The sequence below is a fragment of the Salmo trutta genome, chromosome 7 (assembly GCF_901001165.1).
Source record: "Salmo trutta chromosome 7, fSalTru1.1, whole genome shotgun sequence".
Classification (NCBI taxonomy): Eukaryota; Metazoa; Chordata; class Actinopteri; order Salmoniformes; family Salmonidae; genus Salmo; species Salmo trutta.
In genome coordinates this window covers 40,086,433-40,113,408 of record NC_042963.1, presented here as the reverse complement: position 1 = coordinate 40,113,408, position 26,976 = coordinate 40,086,433, and the positions used below count along the sequence as shown (strand labels likewise).

At 44.8% G+C, this 26,976-nt stretch overlaps 1 protein-coding gene across 1 annotated transcript; it reads left to right on the top strand.

The window, feature by feature from the left end:
* Positions 1 to 1,563: 1,563 nt before the first annotated feature.
* On the top strand, positions 1,564 to 23,966 carry LOC115196608 (zinc finger protein 536-like). The gene is made up of 3 exons (XM_029757463.1): positions 1,564 to 3,221; positions 13,583 to 14,755; positions 23,432 to 23,966. Exons 1-3 carry the CDS (start codon positions 1,586 to 1,588, stop codon positions 23,668 to 23,670), a joined length of 3,048 nt encoding a protein of 1,015 aa, XP_029613323.1. The 5' UTR covers positions 1,564 to 1,585; the 3' UTR covers positions 23,671 to 23,966.
* The last annotated feature ends 3,010 nt before the right edge of the window (positions 23,967 to 26,976 follow it).

Below are 26,976 nucleotides of genomic sequence, written 5' to 3'. Positions count from 1 at the left end.
CTTGAAGCGTGGAATCCGATTGGTCAGACCGGCTTTGGATAGACCTAAACACTGGCTCTTCCTGTTTTAGTTCCTGCCTATAGGAGGGGAGCAACAAAATGGAGTCATGGTCAGATTTGCCAAAAGGAGGGCGGGGGAGGGCCTTGTATGCATTGCGGAAGTTAGAGTAGCAGTGGTCGAGTGTGTTACTCACTCATGTACCGCAATCGATATGCTGATAGAATTTAGGTAGACTTGTTCTCAGATTAGCTCTGTTAAAATCCCCAGCTACAATAAATGCAGCCTCAGGGTATATGGTTTCCAGTTTGCATATAGGCCAGTGAAGTTCCTTGATGGCCATCTTGGTATCTGCTTGCGGGGTGATATACACGGCTGTGACGATAACCGGCATTTGATTGTGAGGAATTCTAGGTCAGGTGAACAAAAGGACTTGAGTTCTTGTATGTTACAATTACACCATGAGTCGTTAATCATGAAACATACACCCATGCCCTTCTTCTTACCAGAGAGATGTTTGTTCCTGTCGGCACGTTGCGCTGTACGGACTCTGACAGCATGTCCCCAGCTAGCCATGTCTCTGTGAAACAGAGTATGTTACAATCCCGGATATCTCTTTGGAAAGCAACTCTTGCCCTGGTCATTAGCGAGGAATATACTCGGAAGCAGTGGGTGATGTGCGCTCATCCAAAGCCTTACAAGAAGACTGTTCCGGCACCTTCTCCTCCGATTTAATTGTTTTGGGTCGGCCTCTGGAATCAGTTCAAATGCCCTGGAAGGTGCAGACAAAGGATCCGCTTTGGGAAAGTTGTATTCCTGGTCGTAGTGCTGATTGTGCTGGTAAGTTCTTCCCGGCTGTATGTAATAACGCGTAAAGTTTTCTGGGCTAACAATGTAAGAAATTATAGATAAAAAAACGAAATACTGCACAGTTTCCTAAGGACTTGAAGTGATGCTGCCATCTTTGTCGGCGCCATCTTGTGCTTAAGCACACAGCCACAACGCAGGAGCTTAAGAGGATCTGCAAAGAAGAATGGGAGAAAAAACCCAAATACAGGTGTGCCAAGCTTGTAGCGTCTTAAGCAAGAACACTCGATTACGTGTAGAGTGATAAGGGGAAAAAAACTATTGAATGAATTTTAGAATAAGGCTGTAATGTAACAAAATGTGGAAAAAGTCAAGTGGTCTGAATTCTTTCCGAAGGCATTGAAAGTTTAACTGGGACATTTTCATCTAATCTTTTTGTTGTTGTTGTTGAATATTTCATATTTTTTACTTTGAGTTTTCTTTAAATGTATGTAATATGAGGGCTCTATTGCACTAATTGTTCATGTTCATGTGCATGCCTTATGCATCTTTTTCCTTTCTCTCTTTTAGGTGGAAGTCTCTATTATGTGCAAAGATGTCTCCAACTCCCCTCTCTGAGGAAAAGGTGTCAAAGGTTACTATACCATCAACCACAAGCAGAACCTTCTGAAGGACTCTGGGACATCCAATCCCTGACCTCCACACTGTAACAGTCCACAGATCCCTGAGTATAGAAAGCCACCACACCATTGGACGAGGGCAGTCACACTGAAGGGGCCAGATGGCACTGCTAGCCAATCAGCTGATGGATTCAGCCAGGGTTCTAAATGGCATCAATGGGAGGGTGGACCACCTTCCACAGTTCCTAAGGGTCCAGAACCAGGGTCACATGACCCATGTCAATGTCACCCAGGAAGACATGCACAAGAACAGGAAGTACCCGTGCCCACTGTGTGGCAAGCGCTTCCGCTTCAACAGCATCTTGTCGCTGCACATGCGCACGCACACAGGCGAGAAGCCCTTTAAGTGCCCTTACTGTGACCACAGGGCAGCGCAGAAGGGCAACCTCAAGATCCACTTACGCACTCACAAACAGGGCAACCTTGGGAAAGGCCGTGGCCGGATCAGAGAGGAGAACAGGCTGCTCCACGAGCTGGAGGAGAGGGCCATCCTGAGGGACAGGCACATCAGGGGTGGTATAGGTGGTCTGACCCAGCCACCACCACCCCACATCCCCCATCCCCAGCTCCAGCAGCCCCAGCCTGCTTCTACCACCACCACCCAGCTCCCCTTAACTTGCACAGGCCCTGGCCCTGTGGAGACCCTTTCACTGCCATCTGTCTCCCCCAAGATGACCACCACAGGCCAGGAGGATCACACACAGGCTCAGCCTTCCGCAGGGTTCCGCTGCTCCTTCTGCAAAGGAAAGTTCAGGAAGCAGCAGGAGCTGGAGCGCCACATCCGTATCCTCCACAAGCCATACAAGTGCACCCTGTGTGAGTACGCAGCCTCCCAGGAGGAGGAGCTCATCAGCCACGTGGAGACGGCCCACATCACCTCCGTGTCAGCCCAAAATCAGAGTTCCGCCGTGGGCAGCGGTCGGGGCTTGAAGCCCCCTGGTGGGGAGTTCCCCTGCAAGGTGTGTGGTCAGATCTTCAGCCAGGCCTGGTTCCTCAAGGGACACATGCGGAAGCACAAGGACTCATTCGAGCACTGCTGCCAGATCTGTAGCCGGCGCTTCAAAGAACCCTGGTTCCTCAAGAACCACATGAAGGTCCACCTCAACAAGCTGTCTGCTAAGACCAAGCAGCTTCCTGCTGACCCTCAGGTATCTGTTAGCATGGCTAGAGTAGCCCAGGACGCCCACTACACAAACCTCTACTCCCAATACATCTCAAGCCTCCACAGCAGGTTCCTCTCTGCAGAGAAAGCGGGCCAGTCGGAGTTCCAGCAGATCCTTGCCACAGCAGGCATCGGGATGAAGGTGAAGGAGATGCTGGGTAAGATGCTGGCACCAGGACACGATTCACTGACGGAGGGTGATAATAATCACTCTTTGTTGGGTTTGAATCATCTGGTGCCTCTCCTGAGTTCGAGCAATGTGGAGTATCAACCACAAGCTCCTGCCAACGAGAGAAACAACCTCAAAAGCTACCCAGGCTGGCAGGTCATGGCACCAGGACTGGCTGTAGATCAGGTGGACCTATACACAGCTAAAGAACAGCAGCGGGCCTACCATGCTGGGTGGAGGGTGTCAGATGAGCGACGAACGCCTGCGTGCAACCCAGAGACCCAGGCTATTAGTAGGAGTAGTAGCCCAGGACTGAGCCATATCTTAGAGGAGAGCTCCATAGGACCAGGCCTCTCTCAGACTGGCAGTACCCAGGATAACAGCAGCCTACCCTCCTCAGTCTCAGGTACATAACTGTCTTTCCTTACAACTCAATGGTTGCATATTGTTTTAGATATTGTTTTTTCCAGTTCTCAATTGTTTGTCATAGGTCCATCTACTATGTGTATTCTATATTCTATGGTCAATATTCTACAGTAATTGATGTATCCTCAGATCCATGGTCAAGGTCAAATGGATGACCAGCACATGATGACTTGGGCACATTTATATAGATAGGATGTTTGAGAAATTCCATAAATATGCCATTAGTTTCAGATGTAAACAATTTGCTATCCCTCCCATGCACAGACTAGGATGGAATACAACCGTGCTGTTCCATCAGGAGATAAAACTATGCCTTTGGCTAAACTTCACTAATTATCTCAGGTGGACTTGCCTTGAAACAATCGGTTATATTTGTTGCTTGGATAAAGTCCTTTCTTTTCTTATTAACTTTAATGCTGTCATGTTGAATGCTACAGATAATTAGCCTCCATTATTTTATATCAGTCCCATCGCCACCCCAACCCTTGCCTATGGGGCACAAGATGTTAATGCATGCCATCTGGTGTTTTTAATTATTTGATATATACCACCTGGTATTTTTATTGATAGTATTCTGTTCCACCTGGTGATTTTGATGATTTGACTCCCTTGGCGCATGCTTTTCTTGTCATAGCATCGTGTTAAGTTACACATTGTCTGGATTCTAAATAGCTGCCTCACATGAAGAAATACTAAATGTTACTATAGAATACTACAGTACTTACTATAGAATTCTATAGTAAACTGTAGAATGCTATTCTACACACTGCAGTATCCCTCAATCATGTGTAGTACTTACTATAGAATGTTGTAGTATACTGTAGAATACTATAGTAAATACTGCAGTATTATCAGCAATAAAAACACTGCAGTAAATACTACAGTAATGTCTACAGAAACACTACAGTCTGCAAAAACACTAACTTTTTTAACTATAAAAAACTACAGTATTACAGTATGATACTACAGTATTCAATTTGCATATACTCTGCCCATTCCCCTCCCCCATATCTCAGTTTGTGCCATCCATAAGTGAGAAGCAGGTTTTTAGAAATGTTTGCAGATGTATTAAAAATGCAAAACAGAAATACCTTATTACATAAGTATTCAGACCCTTTGTTATGAGACTCGAAATTGAGCTCAGGTACATCCTGTTTCCATTGATCATCCTTGATGTTTCTACAACTTGATTGGAGTCCACCTGTGGTAAATTGGAAAAGCACACATCACACCCTGATCAGTTTCACCTGTCCTCGTTATTGTCTCCACCCCCTCCAGGTGTCGCTTGTTTTCCCCAGTGTATTTATCCCTGTGTTTCCTGTCTCTCTGTGCCAGTTCGTCTTGTATGTTTCAAGTCAAAGGGCGTTTTTTCCCCCGTACTCCTGCCTTTGCTATTCTCTTTTTTCTAGTCCTCCCGGTTTTGACCCTTGCCTGTTCTGGAATCTGTACCTGCCTGGCTGACCATTCTGCCTGTTTTGACCACGAGCCTTTCTGCCACTCTGTACCTCCTGGACTCTGATCTGGTTTTGACCTTTTGCCTGTGCACTACCATTCTCTTGCCTACTCCTTTTGGAATATTGAACATTATAAGACTCCAAACATCTGCCTCCTGTGTCTGTATCTGGGTCTCGCCTTGTGTCATGATACACACCTGTCTATATAAGGTCCCTCAGTTGACAGTGCATATCAGAGCAAAAACCAAGCCATGAGGTCGAAGGAATTGTCCATAGAGCGCAGAGACAAGATTGTGTCGAGGCACAGATCAGCGGCAGGGACTGGGAGACTAGTCAGGATCGAGGCAAAGATGAACGGAGCAAAGTACAGAGAGATCCTTGATGAAAACCTGCTCCAGAGTGCTCAGGACGTCAGAGTGGGGCGAAGGTTTACCTTCCAACAGGACAACGACCCAAAGCACACAGCCAAGACAATGCAGGAGTGGCTTTGGGACAAGTCTCCGAATGTCCTTGGGTGTGCAAGCCAGAGCCCGGACTTGAACCCGATCAAACATCTCTGGAGAGACCTGAAAATAGTGCAGTGACGCTCCCCGTCCAACCTGACAGAACTTAAGAGGATCTGCTGAGAAGAATGGGAGAAATTCCCCAAATACAGGTGTGCCAAACTTGTTGCGTCATACCCAAGAAGACTTGAGGCTGTAATTGCTGCCAAAGGTGCTTCAGCAAAGTACAAAGTACTGAGTAAAGGGTCTGAATACTTATGTAAATGTGATATTTCAGTTTATTTTTAATACATTTGCAAAACTTTCCAAACCTATTTTTGCTTTGTCATTATAGGGTATTGTGTGTAGATGAGGGTTTTAATTATTATTTTTTTATACCATTTTAGAATAAGGCTGTAACCTAACAAAATGTGGAAAAAGTCAAAAGGTCTGAATACTTTTTGAATGCACTGTACCTACCTACCTACAGATTATGGAAGATTTGCTCTTTTAGTATTTCTCCAGTAGGTTTCCTGAAAGAGAGATCCTCCATTTCTATGTCAAAGATAATAAAACAAACACTATAGTAAATACTACAGTCTGCAAAAATACTATAGGGAAGTACAGTTCGCAAAAACACTAGAGTAAATACTACCATCTGCAAAAACACTACATTAATTACTATAGTTTTCTTTTACTACTGTATAGTTAACTGTAAATAATACAGTATTCACTGTAGTGTTTTTGCGGGCCTTTAGCTTAAAGCATAAATTTTACTATTTTCCTCCCTAGCTTAGAATATTGGATCTTCCACAGACCTGGGTTAAAATACTATTTGAAATTCTTTAAAATACTTTAGCTGTTCTCAGTTGAGCTTTCTTGTTGCACTGGAACCAATAAAAAAAGTACAAACTCCCTGTCAGGGCTTTCTGAAGGATCGGACCAATACGCAGCATGATCGTAGTTCCACATCTTTTATTGAATTGTGAAACCGAATGCCATATACAATAAATTGAAAATACAAAACAATAAAGCTGTGACGCAGAGCAGGAAAACACACTACTCACAATTAACAACCCACAGCATACAATAAGAAAAACCACTACCTAAATACGATCTCCAATCAGAGGCAACAAGAAACAGCTGCCTCCAATTGGAGATCAACCCCAAACAACACCCGACATAGAAACAGAAAACCTAGAACCCACAACATAGAAATAACAACACAGACCCCCCCTGTCACGCCCTGACCCATCTACTATAGAAAATGACCTCTTACACTGGTCAGGATGTGACAGTACCCCCCCAAAGGTGCAGACACCGACTGCACACAAAAAACAACAACAAAAAAACAAACCCCCCAACACAACAACCAAAACACAAGGAGAGGGTAGGGAGGGTGACAAAAGTCTGGTGCTGAACTCTGGTGCTGAACCCAGAACCCCCCTATCCCTCCGATCCTCCAGCAGCGGAGGTGGCTCCGGCTCCAGGCTTAACCCCCGTTCTGCTCGCAGATCCCACCGCTTCTGTAACACCAACATGTGGATCATTATTGGAAGAATCAGACTGTAAATCATTACCGGCAACTCTGTGCAGCAGACCGCCGCTGGAGGATCTGGGCTGCTGGCCACCGCTGAAGGCTCTGGGCTGCAGATCTCCGCTGAAGACTGTGGGCTATAGACCTCCGCTGAAGGCTCTGGGTCGCAGACCCCCACTGAAGGCTCTGGATCGCAGACCACCGCTGACGGCCCTGGTTCGCAGACCGCCTCTAAAGGCTCTGGGTTGCAGACCGCCGCTGAAGGCTCTGGGCTATAGACCTTCGCTGAAGGCTCTGGGCTATTGACCTCCGCTGAAGGCTCTGGGTTGCAGACCGCCGCTGAAGGCTCTGGGTTGCAGACCACCGCTGAAGGCTCTGGGCCGTAGATCTCTGCTGAAGGCTCTGGGCCGTAGACCGTCGCTGGAGGCTCTGGACCGTAGACCGTTGCTGGAGGCTCAGGACCGTAGACCGTCGCTGGAGGCTCAGGACCGTAGAGCGTCGCTGGAGGCTCCGGGCCGAGAAGCGTCGCTGGAGGCTCCGGGCCGAGGAGCGTCGCTGGAGGCTCCGGGCCGAGGAGCGTCGCTGGAGGCTCCGGGCTGAGGAGCGTCGCTGGAGGCTTCTTACGTGGAGCAGGGATCGGTCTCACCGGACTGGGGAGACGCACTAAGGGCCGAGTGCTCACAGCAGGCACCGACCGTACCGGGTTATGGATGCATACTGACCGTGGAGCAGGAACCTGTCTCACTGGACTGGGGAGACGCACTGGGGACCGAGTGCTCAAAGCAGGCACCAGCCTTACTGGGTTATGGATACGTACTGGAGACTTGATGCATGGTACTGACTTAGGTGGCGCCAGACTGGTAACACGCACTTCAGGACTTGTGCAGGGAGCAGGAACAGGACACTCCGGACTGGGTATGCGCACTGGAGGTCTGATGCATGGAACTGGCTTAGGTGGCGGCAGACTGGCAACACGCACCTCAAGATGAGTGCAGGGAGCAGGAACAGGACGTACCGGGCTATGTAGGCGAACTGGAGACCTGGCATGCTGAGCAGGCCTACTCTTTCCGGGTTCAATGACCATCTTCGTCCTACACCGGCAAGGAGCTTGCATCGACCGCTCCGGGCTGTGAGTGCGTATGGGCAATATAGTGCGCACCACACCGTAACTCATCGCTCGCTCCTCCGCACGCCCACCCCGCCGTGCTCTTTCTGCCAGTACTTCCCTTCGGATTCTCGCGTCGAGCTCCGCGCTTGACTCCTGTACTGGCTTCTGTCTGCTCCACGGCTCTCTCCGATAGGCACGGGAAGTTCAATCAGGGCTCCCCCCTGATGTTGACAAACTCCCCTTATGCCCCTCCCCAAAAAATGTTATTGGGCTGCCTCTCCACCTTGATTATTGGTGGATATAGCGCTTTGTAGTAACGTCGCTCCCTCTTGGCTTCCTCTAGTTCCTCCTTCGGGCGACGATAATCCCCAGCTTGGCTCCAGGGTCCTTTCCCGTCTAATATTTCCTACCAAGTCCACGACTCCAAGTACTTTTCCTCACGCCGCTTGGTCCTTTTATGGTGGGTTGTTCTGTCAGGGCTTTCTGAAGGATCGGACCAATATGCAGCGTGATCGTAGTTCCACATCTTTTATTGAATCGTGAAACCGAATGCCATATACAATAAACTTCAAAATACAAAACAATAAAGCCGTGACGCAGAGCAGGAAAACACACTACTCACAATTAACAACCCACAGCATACAATAAGAAAAACCCCTACCTAAATACGATCTCCAATCAGAGGCAACAAGAAACAGCTGCCTCCAATTGGAGATCAACCCCAAACAACACCCGACATAGAAACAGAAAACCTAGAACCCACAACATAGAAATAACAACACAGACTGTCAAACAAACACCCCCCTGTCACGCCCTGACCCATCTACTATAGAAAATGACCTCTTACACTGGTTAGGACGGGGCACTCCCAACAGGCTCAGGAGCACTCTAGGCAGACTAAAGCAAACACTCAAAGTATTGGAAAGATTTCAAATAGTCTTTGAACCCAGGTTTGATCTTCTAGCAGGCTTGGTGAGAGTCAGCGTCTCTGACACGGTTTTGGAGGATTTGATTCACCGTGAAAAAGAGATAAATGGATCAGGTCTAATCTTGTTAAATGTTTTGTTGACATATTGTTTACTTATACTTGTATTTACATGTTTATACCAGTATTTTAAGGTTAATCCTTGCCAGCCCTTTACAAAACAGCTACAATCATTGGTACTTTTCAGCTTCTCCTGTTCCCCAGTCCCCAGCCCATATACCCAGCCGATACTGCAGGGCTATGTTTGTAAAAGCTTGCTGAGAATGAATCGGATGAATTCTGGGCTGCCACATTCGGTATCAGAGTGTAATTTGAGTCGATATTAAGCATGGAAACTAATTCATTTTAAAGGTCAGGCGTTAGTGCTTCTTTATATGATGGATCCCAGCTCGCCTCTCCTCCTCTTGTTCCTGTGTAATGGAGGACTCACTCAGGGGCTTAAGTACTGCATTGTTTTGCTCTGACAATATATCCCAGAGACCTCTGCAGCTGCTCTCCACGACAGATTAATTAACACAATCACACGCTGCTGGCCCCAGCTCAACACACAGGTCTGCTGCGGGACAGATAGGTAAATCCTACACATATGGAGAACGTACAGGCACTAAGTGCAAGTCTTGATGAGGGGTTTTAGGAATGGGATAAGTTTACTGTGCTGGAGTAGTTTTAACTCAGGAGATGGTGAGGAATTACCATTGTTGCCAGATGTTTCAGTTTGAGACACATTGATTACACCTGAACAAGTGGCTGATTTTATTCCTAGCCAAACAGATGAAGTCATTAAGTTATTATATTGATGTTCCCAGTATGGATAGTGACTACAGTTCAGAGTTAGTGACTGCTCTGCTACATTTTAGTCATTTGGTAGAGGCTTTTATCCAGAGCGACTTACATACATTTTCATACTTTCCCCCCCTTCTGTTTACTGGTCCCCCTTGGGAATCGAGCCCACAAACCTGGCGTTGCAAGCACCATACTCTACCAACTGAGCCACACATGACCGATAGATACAGTGTCAACATGTTAGATTATGGTCTGTTTACTCATATGGCTACTAGCTAGTGTTGAAAATGCTGCTCTTAAAATCTAATCAAGACAGATTAAAAAACTTCCTTTGACTGTAATTCTAATCTTAGATCATGAATAAGGATTTGCTTGTTAGAGGCCCCTGACCTACACCAGAGTGTCCAGATTTAAATTGGGAACACAAACATGCCTGAAATCCTCTGACAGTTATTCATTAGTCCTATTCAAACTCTTAACCCCAAGGGCAACGAGCAGACACCATGTAATGATGTCATCCTCACTTAGTCTTTGTTTCCTTCTCCAGCCTTCACACTACTTCTACTGTATAGATGTTACACGTTACGAGTGTAACACGTTACGAGTGTAAGTAACACGTTACGAGTGTAAGTAACACGTTACGAGTGTAAGTAACACGTTACGAGTGTAAGTAACACGTTACGAGTGTAAGTAACACGTTACGAGTGTAACACGTTACGAGTGTAAGTAACACGTTACGAGTGTAACACGTTACGAGTGTAACACGTTACGAGTGTAAGTAACACGTTACGAGTGTAAGTAACACGTTACGAGTGTAACACGTTACGAGTGTAAGTAACACGTTACGAGTGTAAGTAACACGTTACGAGTGTAAGTAACACGTTACGAGTGTAACACGTTACAGAGAGACGAGGAAGGATCATGTTTAGGGGGATAGAAATCAGTGTAACTGTATTTAATCGTTCTAACTTCTAGTTCCTACAACCCTTGGCATCTGATGATTCTTAAATGGATAGTTCAGCAAAAGCACATGTTTATAAAACATCTAAATATGTAATTTCGCTAAACAATCCCTTTAAGTTGTAGCATGGCTGTTTTTATTTCAATACACAAACTGGGCCTATATACGTAAGTAGATTTGAACACTGCTGATTTCTGATTTATAAACCGGATTACCTGTTGGCTTGACTTCCCCTTCTCATTTTTGTCCCCTAATCCTCTTTTTAATTATTATTGCAGATATGAGGTATGAGGCTCAAACTAAGCTCAAAATGCTTGTTTTCCTAGCTGCTGATAAAAAGATTTACCCTGGGAGTTGTGAACACCTGCCTTGAAATATTGTTCCACGTCTCCTGAATGCCATTTGGCTTAATTGACTTGGAAACGTCCCAAATGCGTCATTGACGATGTGGTCTAATTAATATTAATAATATGCTATTATAAACATCAAAGAACATCTGGTGCCCCTATTTTCTCTCTCCCCAGCAGTCTTGGGTGTGAATATCCCTCTCAGGCGGTTTCATCTTAAAGCAAACCGCCTAGGTTTAGTCATTTAGGTGCTTTAGTTTATACTGCACGCAGACTGTTACAATATAACAATTATGTGTGTGTGTGCATGTGTGTGTATATGCACACATGTGTGTGTGTTTACATGGGTGGTGAACAGATTGAATAAAGAGTGTATTTCCATATGAAATGAATCACTTTCCCTACCAGCTGTATGCTTTGCCACAGCACAGTATTAGACGTTTTCTTTTGCATTTCTAATCACAGGTTGGATAACTCATATGCATCACTTCATTATCTGATCGTCTGTGTAAGGTGAGAGAAGCAGGGCCCTGTAATGATACAGTAATTGGAGTTTGGTTGATAAATCTAAGAACTAAAATTACTCATAATGTGGGTCTCGTCAGTGTAAGTAAATCTAAAACTGATTAAGTTAGCATGAACCAGGCAATCAGAAAGATGGCACCCGTCCAAAGACAGAAGATGAGTTGGGTCTTGAGTCTTTTTGTTGTTTCGCTGCTCTGGGAGGTATTGGCGAGCAAATGTGTTTTTGAAAGAGACAGTGGCCAAAGATGAGGTCAGATATGTCTGTTTTTTTGCATTTCAGATCTGCCGGTAATTTCATGGTATGTAAACCACTGATTAATTGAGATAGACAGTGTATCTATGCCTGCGTTGGTCTTTTGACAAATCACATATGATCCTTTCACACCAGCTCTTGTTCTGATTGGTCAAAATACCAATTAGTGAAAAAAAGATCAGAATTGGGCTGCTTGTGTAAACGCAGCCTAACTGTCTGAAATACTGCCATTAAGCAGGCGTTTTTTTGTGACTAAAGACAATGGATGTGGTGTTTCTGAGGAGGCTCCTTCCCACTCACTGTCCTGTCTGAACACATGCATACACACAAATTATTGTTGACTGTGTTGTTGAAGGTCATTAATATGTGACTCCAGCTGTGATTTCTACCTCACTATGGCTGTGTTTAAAGGCAGCCCAATTCTGAACTTTTTTTTCTTCCGTAATTGGTTTTTTGACCAATCAGATCATTTCTGAAGAAGGTCTGATGTGAAAAGATCTGATGTGATTGGTCAAAATACCAAATTTGCGTAAAAAATATCAGAATTGGGCTGCCTGTCTAAATGTAGCCTATTAGTGTGGTGTTTTATGATCTGCTCCATTCAATACATTTATTTTCCTCTCTCCTCTAGGTATATTAAGTAGTTTAAAATTCCAATATTTAAACAAAGGCTATTTTTCCATATAATTTATCTCATTAAATGACGGATGGTGTTGGTATTAAAGTTGGAGACAGCATAACAAACAACTTTAGGTCATTAGATTGAGAGATTTACCTCAGGGAGAATTACCTCAGGGTCAGATCTGATCTGAAGGTGTTATGAAATTGATTTTTCAGCCGAGGGGAATGAATCACTGTTGTAAGTCAGATATTAATCCATTAAAGAAGAACAATAAGGCATCAATATGCACAAAATTAAATGAATGCCGCTGTAACTTTATCTCGCCATCCCAGACGCCACATCCCTAAAAGACCCAGTATAATGTATGCCCTGACCTTCAAATGCCAGGAGAGTGTTGGACAATAAACTGCCAATATTTGTGGCTTAATAGCGGCAGATGACTTTTACAGTAATTGGAATGGCACCGAAACAGCTGGGCTGCTTAAAGAAGGTGGAATGCAAAGGGTGTATCTCAAATAGCACCCTATGCCCTATATAGAGCACTACTTTTGACCAGAGCCCTGGGCCAATATGGTGCCATTTGGGACACAATCAAGGGTCTCTCAGACAAGCACTAACTCACCATGGTGGCACTGTATGTAACCCTATAGGCAAGGCTGTTATAACACAGTTCAACCTAACATGATGCCTGGAGAGAAGTGTTCATGTATACGTTGTCGATATTAGGACAGTTAAACATCCAACTCCAAATGACTGTGACAGATGTTTCATGGACATGTGACTTTGGCCTAAAAGTTGGATTGACTTCTCACCTTACAGGTGAGAAGTCAATCCAACTTGCTCACCAAGTTTATGGGGATAAGCCAATAATATACATTTATTTGCTGCTAACATCTTTGAGTATATTCCTTGCGTATGGTGCTCTACACTCCATGCTGTGCGATGATGTATCGCCTGTGCTGAAAGCTGATTACAAGCCTGATTTACTGCAGAGCACAACTTAAATCATTCAACTCAGCATTGTGTGGCCCTGCACACATTATTCATGTTTAGAAATGGCGGCCATATGTACACACACATTTCCCAAGTTCACAGAGATGATCCAATCGCTCAGGTTCTTTAGGTTGGTTCTCAGTATGCCAATGATTTAGTTGTACAAGTCAGACAATTGTTTCTGAAATATAACATATGTCTACAACTATCCAGAGAAACTTACATGTGAAATACTGGTATGGAGATGTCTGATTCACGCTGCGCTGTTGTTCTGTCTTGTGGCTCTAACAGGTAAGGAGAAGTCCTACAGCTGTCCCTCCAGTGACTACACCAGTGCCCAGTCAGCCTCTCTCAGTTACCATCTAGAGGGCTACCACCCCAACCAACACCCCCAGTGGAACCAGGACACCATGGACAACAGAGCCCCCTCGTCCCCACAGACCCCAAGCCCCAAGGACCGGAGCCCTACTTCTGGCCTCTACAGTGTGATGGAAGGCACTGATGAGAACCGGAGAAACCCAGGTACACTGCAAATGGACAGGCCTCCCAACCTGCCCAACCCTTCCAATCTGAACCTACACCGGGCCTATGGAGGACCTCCAGCTATGGAGGACAACAGTGTGAACCCACAGGGTCTTCATCAATCCATACAGACCTTCATCAATGGCCTGACATCCAGCATTCTGAGAGGTGGTAGAAAGAGGAGAGCAAGGGGAGGGAGGGTCAGCCCTCCCGGGGGAGGACAGGGGAGCTCTGATGGGGAGTATGGTGTTGGAGTCAGGGGGAGTGACTGGGACAGTGAGGGGGAGGCAGGTGCTGGTGGCTCTGCAGTCACACCCAGGACCAGGAAGTCCCAGTATGAGCCTCTGGATTTGTCGCTCAGGCCAGACTGGGTGCTGTCGTCACAGCCTGGTTCAGGGGGATTGACTGGGCTATTCCAGCAGCACAGCTCCCTCTCCTCCAATAGCAATGGGCTGCAGGCTGGACAACACACAGCCCGGTCTGACACTGGTAGTGACCTGGAGATGCCTATAGAGCAGGAGGACGCACACACCTATGACTCATCAGCTCACAATGGGGAGTGTACACTGGAGAGACCTGTGTTTAACAAAGAGGAGGAAGAAGAGGACCTCAACAAGTGGAGGATGATGAAGAGTAGCAGCAGCGAAGCAGGGCTGAGTGAGGAGATGACAGAGATGATGGTTGGCGTTCCCCAGGGGCCAAGTGAGGCCCCTCAGTGTAGCCAAGAGAAGCAAGGCCAGTGGGGCAGATCAGTCATCCAGCCTCTCCTCTCTCCTCTGGAGCTGTTGAAGCCAGGGCAGACTCCTCACCACTACCTCCATCCCCACAGGAACCTCTCAGTCCTCTGGTCCTTCAGTGGCCAGAATCACACGTTCCTCAATGACAATGAAGAGTGCTTGAATGGTGGAGGGGGAGGGCCAGTGGAGAGAGCAGATACTTCAAGTGAGTGTCCCTCTCTCTGCCCAATGAATGATGTCAACTGTACCTCTGGTTCCTAACTCTTTCCCACATTACATGAGAGTACACTGCCATCTAGTGGACAAGTAGGGATCCTGCCCCCTTATATCATCCTTTCCTATACTATCCTATCCTATATGTTTGGATATTTAGTACACTCTCTTTCACTAGAAAAATAGGCTTACCTCAGCAGACAATTTGTCAGAGGAAATTGATGAACTCTAGTTAGTTTGAACACTTGTGATTGTGAAACTCAGAAGAACTAAAACAAGGGTACTGGAGTCACAGGTGTGTGACACTGATTACATCCGCACTTAGAGGACGATGCAATTTCACTATCTGATAGGTAACAAATAACCCTGGCAGTGGGACCCATTTGATGGAGAAGCTTAAATCTTGTGTGATACGCCTGCAGAAAGCAAGATTTAATTACCGGGCTCGAGAGAGAGAGTTCTTTCAGACACTTGGGATCCTTTGATATGATATACATGTATTATGAGTGCAACTTGATACCCCGTCATTCTGATTCATCTGATGCAGAGACACTATATGAAACACACAATATGCTCGTATGAAAGACATTAAAGTGTCTGTCAACTCAGTTTGGGCACAACATGTGTTTTGCTCATTGATGGTTCCTGTTGGTAAAAGTATAGGCTACAGTATGTCAGAATAATGGTTTTCTTAGATATACTAGATGCATATTACAACTTCCTGAAGTGACGTACATTTCTGCACTCATCTCACCTCTTCAGGTCATACATATCCAGGGTTTACATTTTTTTTACTTATCTTTGTTCACTTGTACAATTATTTACAATAAGTTACAAGTTGCATCGCTAGTATAGTTTGGTATTGAAATTATGAAAGATGATAACTAAGTAAACCCACTGTAAATGCCTTACCCCCCTTCAGTACTGCACTCTAAAGTAGGGTCTATCATTAGCTAAGATGGAAAGCCATCAGTCAAAGTTGACATAATTGACATTGAGCCTAGCGAGTGCCCTCTAACTACAAACAACAAGCAGGTGGTCAGTCAGACATTATTCTCATCACACCAACTGCTTCTGCCTGCCCTGTTTTGAATATTGGCCAGGTGGCATTGTCAAGGACCTGCTTCCTGTCCCTCTGTCCCCATACTGTACGTCTAGGTCTAGTCACTCAGTGACATATTGCAGGGCACCGTGGACATGGAGTGATGTGTGATGTGTGTGCGATGACAGTTCAGGTCGGACACAGTGTGCCAACGGTGGTAATTGGCCAGATGGTGACCCCTGGATGAACCAGTCTGCATGCTCATTTGTTTTATATCGAGCCCTCCCTCATGGTTAATGTCCTGCAACTGCATCTCCCAATCACAGCCGCTAGATGGCGATACAATCCAATTATTTTCCCCCAAAAACGTGAGACCTGGAGAATATGAGTAGATCAATACAGAATAGATTATCTAAGAATGAAAGAAAGAAAAAGAAAATACCTGATTTGAAAGGGAGAAGAGTCATTACCTCATTGTCTGAGTGTATACCCTATACTGAAAGGATGAGAGACAGAGAGAGAGTATAGATGGAGATAGATGGAGCGACAGAGAGGTGCAAGTGTGGCTGTCTCTGAGCAGATGTCGTTTAAGGGCAGAGAGAGGGCAGGCAGAGCAGGCTGCCATTGTGCCTGGGTCTCCCCATAGAGATAATGAAGGGTGGAGTGCTGGGAAGGATGTGCAGTCATCACTCACTGTCTCTGTGCCATCAGAGCTCAGCGCTGTGTCATCCGTCACCATTCAGCTCCTCTGGCCCCCACAGTCCCGCCACTGTCATCATGGTCATTATCTCTGCCTGAAACACACAAGCACACACACACACACACACACATTAATTTGTGCGCACAGATTAACACACACACACACCCTGTGTGTGACATACCTAAACACCAAGATTTGCACTCTCACGCACACACACACATACATACACACTCCCTCCCTCCCTCTCCCTCCCCTTCCCACATCCTTTCTTGTTTCCTGGTAAATGTGTGTGTGAGCTGGTCTGGTTTGAGGCTGGTGTTTAGCCTATGAATGGGTGATCATGTGTTGGGGAGATGGATGGCTCTGGGCCCAGTCCTGTCTCCTCTAATTGTAAAATATTAGTTAGATTAGACTGTGGCCTGTGAGTAATGGAACTTATTTGGAGGTTGCCCTCTCCTGGACCTCACCTCTCGTCCATTGGGAGGGAGATATCAGGGAAAAGAATGTACGAGACAGGAAGAGGAGAGAGAAAGAGGGGAGAGATAGGGCAGGCACTATACGTGTACAGATTAGACTTGCTTTATATTATATTATTTGCTGATGTTGCTTAATTTGTAACACGTTAAAAAGATAGCTTACTGTAATGGCTCTAAGAAGAAAGGAAATTTGGTAAGATATTTGAAGTGTAATTTCCTTTTCTTGAAACATATGGTTAACCAAATGCACTGTCCTGACCTGTTCCAAAATATTTTATCCTGCATTTAGCGATGTATAACACCCTGCCAAGTCAGGGTTGAATAATTTTTCCTTCTTACAAAACAATAGGGAAAGCCTTTAACCACTGTTCTTAGGCCGTCATTGAAAATAAGAATTTGTTCTTAACTGACTTGCCTAGTTAAATAAAGGTAAAATAAAAAAATATTTTTATTTTGCAGACAATACTATGGCTGACCCTGTAAAACAAAACATTTCACTGCACCTATCCAGTGAATGTGACCATAAAACATACATATACAGTACCGGTCAAAAGTTTGGACACAGCTACTCATTACAGGGTTTTTCTTTATTATTAAACAATCTAGAAAAATAAAGAAAAACCCTGTAATGAGTAGCTGTGTCCAAACTTTTGACCGGTACTGTATATGTACCTATATGTACCTACAAAACTATGAAATAACACATATGGAATCATGTATTAACACCATTTTTTTTAAAGAAATGTAAATATACTGCTCAAAAAAATAAAGGGAACACTTAAACAACACATCCTAGATCTGAATGAAAGAAATAATCTTATTAAATACTTTTTTCTTTACATAGTTGAATGTGCTGACAACAAAATCACACAAAAATAATCAATGGAAATCCAATTTATCAACCCATGGAGGTCTGGATTTGGAGTCCCACTCAAAATTAAAGTGGAAAACCACACTACAGGCTGATCCAACTTTGATGTAATGTCCTTAAAACAAGTCAAAATGAGGCTCAGTAGTGTGTGTGGCCTCCACGTGCCTGTATGACCTCCCTACAACGCCTGGGCATGCTCCTGATGAGGTGGCGGATGGTCTCCTGAGGGATCTTCTCCCAGACCTGGACTAAAGCATCCGCCAACTCCTGGACAGTCTGTGGTGCAACGTGGCGTTGGTGGATGGAGCGAGACATGATGTCCCAGATGTGCTCAATTGGATTCAGGTCTGGGGAACGGGCGGGCCAGTCCATAGCATCAATGCCTTCCTCTTGCAGGAACTGCTGACACACTCCAGCCACATGAGGTCTAGCATTGTCTTGCATTAGGAGGAACACAGGGCCAACCGCACCAGCATATGGTCTCACAAGGGGTCTGAGGATCTCATCTCGGTACCTAATGGCAGTCAGGCTACCTCTGACAAGCACATGGAGGGCTGTGCGGCCCCCCAAAGAAATGCCACCCCACACCATGACTGACCCACCGCCAAACCGGTCATGCTGGAGGATGTTGCAGGCAGCAGAACGTTCTCCACGGCGTCTCCAGACTCTGCCACGTCTGTCACATGTGCTCAGTGTGAACCTGCTTTCATCTGTGAAGAGCACAGGGCGCCAGTGGCGAATTTGCCAATCTTGGTGTTCTCTGGCAAATGCCAAACGTCCTGCACGGTGTTGGGCTGTAAGCACAACTCCCACCTGTGAACGTCGGGCCCTCATTACCACCCTCATGGAGTCTGTTTCTGACCGTTTGAGCAGACACATGCACATTTGTGGCCTGCTGGAGGTCATTTTGCAGGGCTCTGGCAGTGCTTCTCCTGCTCCTCCTTGCACAAAGGTGGAGGTAGCGGTCCTGCTGCTGGGTTGTTGCCCTCCTACGGCCTCCTCCACGTCTCCTGACGTACTGGCCTGTCTCCTGGTAGCGCCTCCATGCTCTGGACACTACGCTGACAGACACAGCAAACCTTCTTGCCACAGCTCGCATTGATGTGTCATCCTGGATGAGCTGCACTACCCGAGCCACTTGTGTGGGTTGTAGACTCCGTCTCATGCTACCACTAGAGTGAAAGCACCGCCAGCATTCAAAAGTGACCAAAACATCAGCCAGGAAGCATAGGAACTGAGAAGTGGTCTGTGGTCACCACCTGCAGAACCACTCCTTTATTGCGGGTGTCTTGCTAATTGCCTATAATTTCCACCTGTTGTCTATTCCATTTGCACAACAGCATGTGAAATTTATTGTCAATCAGTGTTGCTTCCTAAGTGGACAGTTTGATTTCACAGAAGTGTGATTGACTTGGAGTTACATTGTGTTGTTTAAGTGTTCCCTTTATTTTTTTGAGCAGTGTATATATATATATATATATATATATATATATATATATATATATATATATATATATACAGTTGAAGTCGGAAGTTTACATACACCTTAGCCAAATACATTTAAACTCAGTTTTTCACAATTCCTGACATTTAATCCTAGTAAAATTCACCACTTTATTTTAAGAATGTGAATAGTCAGAATAATAGTAGAGAGAGAATGATTTATTTCAGCTTTTATTTCTTTCATCACATTCCCAGTGGGTCAGAAGTTTACATACACTCAATTAGTATTTGGTAGCATAGCCTTTAAATTGTTTAACTTGGATCAAACGTTTCATGTGCCTTCCACAAGCTTCCCACAATAAGTTGGGTGAGTTTTGGCCCATTCCTCCTGACAGAGATGCTGTAACTGAGTCAGGTTTATAGGCCTCCTTGCTCACACACGTTTTTTCAGTTCTGCCCACAAATTTTCTATGGGATTGAGGTCAGGGCTTTGTGATGGCCACTCCAATACCTTGACTTTGTTGTCCTTAAGCCATTTTGCCACAACTTTGGAAGTATGCTTGGGGTCATTGTCCATTTGGAAGACCCATTTGTGACCAAGCTTTAACTTCCTGACTGATGCTGCCACCCCCGTATTTCACGTTTGGGATGGTGTTCTTCGGCTTGCAAGCCTCCCCCTTTTCCCTCCAAACATAACAATGGTCATTATGGCCAAACAGTTCTATATTTGTTTCATCAGACCAGAGGACATTTCTCCAAAAAGTATGATCTTTGTCCACATGTGCATTTGCAACCGTAGTAGTCTGGCTGTTTTATGGCGGTTTTGGAGCCGCCCTTGCTGGGCGGCCTTTCAGGTTATGTCGATTTTGGACTTGTTTTACTGTGGTTATAGATACTTGTGTACCTGTTTCCTCCAGCATCTTCACAAGGTCCTTTGCTGTTGTTCTGGGATTGATTTGCACTTTTCGCACCAAAGTACGTTCATCTCTAGGAGACAGAACGCGTCTCCTTCCTGAGCGGTATGACGGCTGCGTGGTCCCATGGTGTTTATACTTGCGTACTATTGTTTGTACAGATGAACATGGTACCTTCAGGCATTTGGAAATGGTCCAGACTTGTGGAGGTCTACAATTTTTTTTCTGAGGTCTTGGCTGATTTCTTTAGATTTTTCCCATGATGTCAAGCAAAGAGGCACTGAGTTTGAAGGTAGGCCTTGAAATACATCCACAGGTACACCTCCAATTGACTCAAATTATGTCAATTAGTCTATCAGAAGCTTCTAAAGCCATGACATCATTTTCTGGAATTTTCCAAGCTGTTTAAAGGCACAGTCAACTTAGTGTATGTAAACCTCTGACCCACTGGAATTGTGATGCAGTGAATTATAAGTGGAATAATCTGTCTGTAAACAATTGTTGGAAAAATGACTTGTGTCATGCACACAGTAGATGTCCTAACCGACTTGCCAAAACTATAGTTTGTTAACAAGAAATTTGTGGAGTGGTTGAAAAACGAGTTTTAATGACTCCAACCTAAGTGTATGTAAACTTCTGACTTCAACTGTATATATACATATATATATTTTAGCTCCCAGAGCGTCAGTAAGACAGGTCAGTGATATTCAGACAGGTCAGTGATATTCAGACAGACAGGTCAGTGATATTCAGACAGACAGGTTAGTGATATTCAGACAAGTCAGTGATATTCAGACAGACAGGTCAGTGATATTCCAACAGACAGGTCAGTGATATTCAGACAGACATGTCAATGATATTCAGACTAGATTGACAGGTCAGGGATAGACAGACAAGTCAGTGATATTCAGACAGCTAGACAGGTCAGTGATAGACAGACAGGTCAGTGATATTCAGATAGACGGGTCAATGTATTTCAGACAGATATGGAGGTCAGTGATAGACAGACAGAGAGGTCAGTGATAATCAGACAGATAGACAGGTCAGTGATATTCCGACAGACATGTCAGTGATAGACAGATATGTCAGTAATATTCAGGCAGATAGGTCAGTGATATTCAGACAGACAGGTTAGTGATATTCAGATAGACAGGTCAATTTTATTCAGACAGACAGGTCAGTGATCTTCAGACAGACAGGTCAGTGATATTCAGAGGGCATACAGATGTGTCACAGTCTCATTTCCTGTACTGCTGGTTACTATACACCAATAGATGGAGGGTTACCTTTTATTGCCCAACACCTTCTGTGGGCTTTTTACATTTTTTCCACCAAAATGACTTTTTCTGTAGATGTTAAAGAAAGCTTTCCATTTCATACAGAAGGAGGAGGAAGAGGAGGAGGAGGATGAGGAAGAGAGAGGTTAAAAGGTTGTGGCAGCGTGTTTTTTGAGGTCATATGACATCATCCCATAACGGTTTACTGTAATCATGAATGATAGAAGAAGCCGTGGAGTTATTCCAAGAAAGAAAGCATGTAGATTAGTTGTGCTGTAACCAGGCCTGTATTAGCACAAGACAACATCTACACATAAGCCTTATTCGCACGGGACGAGTATTACTATAGAACGTTGGTTATGTAATTATTACCCCAGGATGTCCGTTGTTCCAGTGGACGATTCGGATGGGATTTGTTTTACCAAACTGCCCCTGTAATAATTTGTTATCCTCATTCAAAATTGACCGTTATGATGGAAGCCTGGAGGCTGAAGATGATATGTGACAAGGCAGTTCATTCATCTGTATGCTACGTGCATAGCACTTTGTTTTAAGCATCAATTTGTTCCCATGTTCTTACCCAAACTGAGTGCAGCACCTGTTAAACTTTTATTTTATTTTATTTATTTCACCTTTATTTAACCAGGTAGGCAAGTTGGGAACAAGTTCTCATTTACAATTGCGACCTGGCCAAGATAAAGCAAAGCAGTTCGACACATACAACAACACAGAGTTACACATGGGATAAACAAACATACAGTCAATAATACAGTAGAAAAATAAGTCTATATACAATGTGAGCAAATGAGGTGAGATAAGGGAGGTAAAGGCAAAAAAGGCCATGGTGGCAAAGTAAATACAATATAGCAAGTAAAACACTGGAATGGTAGATTTGTAGTGGAAGAAAGTGCAAAGTAGAAATAGAAATAATGGGGTGCAAAGGAGCAAAATAAATAAATACAGTAGGGGAAGAGGTAGTTGTTTGGGCTAAATTATAGATGGGCTATGTACAGGTACAGTGATCTGTGAGCTGCTCTGTCAGCTGGTGCTTAAAGCTAGTGAGGGCGATAAGTGTTTCCAGTTTCAGAGATTTTTGTAGTTCGTTCCAGTCATTGGCAGCAGAGAACTGGAAGGAGAGACGGCCAAAGGAGGAATTGGCTTTGGGGTTGACTAGAGAGATATGGATGACGGGATGACGATTCGCAAAGGATAATTATTATCAGAGGACCTGGGAGTTTGCTGAAAAACACTAGGTTTTTAGGGCTGGGACAATAACCTTCTTGCCAAGTAAAAATGACTGACATACCAGATTCAGACGGGACTAAAATTACGGATGCGGTGATTTGTGCTCGTGCACCGTGCACATAATTATATTACCTGAGCTCACCCAGTAAAACGTATCCCATCTGAATAGGGCAAGAGTATGTGTGTAAAAGTAAAAACATTAGAGTATAACTCAGCACAAATTAGTCCAATTATTAGTCGATGGGAGAGAGAGAGAGAGAGAGAGAGAGAGAGATGGAGGTAGGGCTCAGTGTAGCCAGCTACAGACGTCTCTCATTCCTCAGCCCAACACTCATCACCACCATGAGCCCAGGGTGTGTGTGTGTGTGTTTCTGTTGTTTTTTGTGTGCATAAAATGAGAAGGGAAGACTTCAAAATCACAAATGAAGTAGTATGTTTCATGTAGTACTAGTCAGAGGTGGAATTAGATGGGGAACGCATGGGGTTGGAGTTCCTAAAGTGAAACCAGAGTAATTTTCTCCATAATTCCACCACTGGGATTATTATCATTTAGTCCACAATATTTTATGATTACCACTAGAGAGTTGGCACTAGAGAGTTGGCACTGGAGAGTTGGCATGGTATTAAACACAATGAAGTATAATCAGTAGGGAGGGCTGGGAGGTTGATTTGTCTAAAGCAATGCTTTCCTCTCTGCCAGGGGGGAAGCCTTTCCAGTGCAGGTACTGCCCCTACAGTGCCACCCAGAAGGGGAACCTGAAGACTCATGTCCTGTGTGTCCACCGTAGGCCCTTCGACAGCAGCCTGTACCCAGACAGACGCCTCCGACGGCCCCGTGCCAACACCCCTGTGACACCCAACACCTCCCAGGAAGGCTCTGCCCCTAGGCCTACACCCAGTGGGAGAGATATCACCATGACATTGTTGTGTGGGACTTGATGTTGCTATGGCAACTGCATATAGCCATAGGGTGTGTTCGAACATTTTATCTGGAGTGCCAGAGTGTGCTCAGAGTGCGTTCTGGGCGTTAGTAAATTCAAAAAGTTGTCTGAAAGTTGTCAGATTGTCAGTTAGTAAATTCAGAGTTTCGCTATCGGAGCGTTCAGAACGTACACTGGACGTTCTGGCCGAGGAGTAGGGTTGATCTGAGGGTTCAGACCTCACATCGGCAGTCAGGCACCCAAGCTAACTGCCTAACGATGGCTAGCTTGCTAGCTGCTTCCAGACACAAATGAGAAAACACCTTTACTTGCCCTAGCAGAGCTGGTTAGGCTGTTTTCATGTTATACAGAGCGTTGGTGACTGTAACTGTAATGCTGGCAACAATTTAATGAAGCTTTTTTTGCCGACGTTTAGTACTTTAGTTTCAGGTGTGGAGGATGACAGAGGGAGGATAGGGTTATGTTGTTGGAGATGGAAAAAAAAACTTGATGTACATTCCAGTGTGGACTTGAAAATATATTTATCTGTAAGAAACAAACTGCCTATAATAAAGTGTATTGTGGTGTGTGGAGTACAGAGAGATTGAGTGCTTTTTACTTAATTTATACTCAGTGTCATAATGATTTATATTCACCCACATACATCCTTCAGCTCAACACTGACTGATTGTCTGATCGTGAGCAGGCACCAAACTAACTTCCCCCTAGCTCTTTCATGCACTATAAATGTCGATGTTTTGGTAAATATCTCCTAATATGAGTTCTTCAGAACAGTTATCAGTCAGAATCCTATGCCAGATGTTCAGGGTGTAATCATGGCAGATGTAATGATGGAGTAGAATGCCTTCATTTGTTCTGTATTCCATTCAGGGGGGGGGGGCACCTTTCACACATATCATTATCTCCCATTAACAATGTGAACAATATTCATTTAAGGGGAACCAAAGAAATGGAAAACTATATAGATTCATTGATATCATGGATGCACTAAAATGAAATACAAATCAAAGATGACAACCATCCATACTGTACATGTACAGTGCCTTTGGAAAGTATTCAGACCCCTTGACTTTTTCCACATTTTGTTAGGTTACAGCCTGATTCTAAAATGTATTCAATGTTTTTTTTTCTGATCAATCTACATACAATACCCCATAATGACAAAGTAAAAAGAGGTTTGTAGAAAGTTTAGCAAATTTATTAAAAATACAAAACTGAAATATCACATTTACGTAAGTATTCAGACCCTTTACTCAGTACTTCGTTGAAGTACCTTTGGCAGCAATTACAACCTTGAGTCTTCTTGGGTATGACTCTACAAGCTTGGCACACATGTATTTGGGGAGTTTCACCTATTCTTCTCTGCAGATCCTCTCAAGTTCTGTCAGGTTGGATGGGGAACATTGTTGCTCAGCTATTTTTAGGTCTTTCCATAGACGTTGTATCGGGTTCAAGTCCGGGCTCTGACTGGGCCGCTCAAGGACATTCACAGACTTGTCCCGAAGCCACTCCTGCGTTTTCTTGGCTGTGTGCTTAGGGTTGCTTTCATGTTGGAAGGTGAACCTTCACCCTAGTCTGAGGTTCTGAGTGCTCTGGAGCAGGTTTTCAATAATGATCTCTCTGTACTTTGCTCTGTTCATCTTTGCCTCGATCCTGACTAGTCTCCCAGTCCCTGCCACTGAAAAACACCCCCAAAGCATGATTCTGCCATCACCATGCTTCACCGTAGGGATGGTGTGTAAGGGGTGCGTACTGGCGGCAGAGAAGACAGGCGCAGGAGAGCAAAAACTGTGTTTACAACGGCGTAGTTTAATGGTAAAAACCAGCGGAAAACAAAACAATATATCAATGGGTACAAAACCCATCGCACACCAGACATAACATGCACAAGCACTTACAATAAACAATTCCGGACAAGGACATGGGGGGGGAACAGAGGGTTAAATACACAACATGTAATGATGGAATTGAAACCAGGTGTGTGGGAAGACAATACAAAACAAATGGAAAATGAAAAGTGGATCGATGATGGCTAGAAGACTGGCGACGCCGACTGCCGAGCGCCACCCGAACAAGGAGAGGGACCAACTTCGGCGGAAGTCGTGACATGGTGCCAGGTTTCCTTCAGACGTGACGCTTGGCATTCAGGCCAAAGAGTTCAAGCTTGATTTCATCAGACCAGAGAATCTTTGTAATTTTAGTAATTTTATCAATTTTAGAACAAGGCTGTAACGTAGCAAAATGTGAAAAAAGTCATGGGATCTGAATACTTTCTAAAGGCACTGTATATGAGCCTACTGTATATCAGCCCATTTGTAATAAAGAAAGCCCTGCACTGACACGCGCACGCGTACACAAGTAGTGGCCATCTATGGTAATGTTAGCATGATCCAGGCAGGCGACGGCTTGACCGGTGTGCTAACATTCTGCCAGTAGAACAAGAGATCACCTTGGACAGCTGTGTGTCTGTAGCCAGCCCGCAGTAACCACGGCGATGTGTTTGATTGACAAACTGCCTGACAACTCCATTCAGCCAGCCACCTGCTAGCTGTCAATCAGGGCAGCCATCCCGGGGCTATTGACAGAGCTGTCAGTCTGGGTGAGACGTGTCTGTCAAAGGTCTCCTCTCCCGCTCTCTCCCTTGCTGCCTGGGCAGCCCACACTATCCTCCTCCCTCACATTCACTTCTTCTTGCTTCCTTTATTTTCCTCTTTTCCTCCTGTTTTCCTTCTCAGACATTGGGGCACTCTAATCCCCACCCCAAAAAACTAGGTGGTTACATCTGTCTGGCTGTGAAACAATTGTTGATGTATTGGAAGAGATCACAAGCACTTTGCAGGGAACTCTTGCGTATGTTAAGTCCCTGTGACGTTTGCTTGTGAAGGCTCTCCAACTCACCTAGTACAGTATGAGGAAATTATTTGTGTCTATGTATTTAATGTTTGTGCTGTATGTTGTCATTGGTGATGACTCTAATCCTCTCAAATCCCCTCCTGTTTCTCTTCCTCTCTGCCTGTCTTGTCCCTCTCCTCCTCCTCTCCTCCCTCTCTGTGCTCACTCATCCCTCCATCTCTGTACCTGACAGGTGACAAGGCCCAGTCCTCCAGCTGACTGGGTAATCAGAGACCTATCATACATTATCTGTCTAAAGTCTACCCAGGACATGCCAAACCTAGCCGTGCTGTACTCTACCCTACCTGCCTGGAGTGGTGGGTGACAGAGGACACAGGATAGAGAGTTTAGAGGTGCTACTAAACCCCACATCTTTGAATTAACTCTGTCACCCCCCCCCCCCCCACACACA

What these genes read in the sequence shown, in the direction of transcription:
- LOC115196608 (XM_029757463.1), top strand. Translation starts at nt 1,586, where the DNA reads ATGGCACTGCTAGCCAATCAGCTGATGGATTCAGCCAGGGTTCTAAAT. An exon ending in CCTACCCTCCTCAGTCTCAG is followed by an intron (nt 3,222 to 13,582) that starts GTACATAACTGT and finishes TGGCTCTAACAG; the next exon opens with GTAAGGAGAAGTCCTACAGC. An exon ending in GGAGAGAGCAGATACTTCAA is followed by an intron (nt 14,756 to 23,431) that starts GTGAGTGTCCCT and finishes CCTCTCTGCCAG; the next exon opens with GGGGGAAGCCTTTCCAGTGC.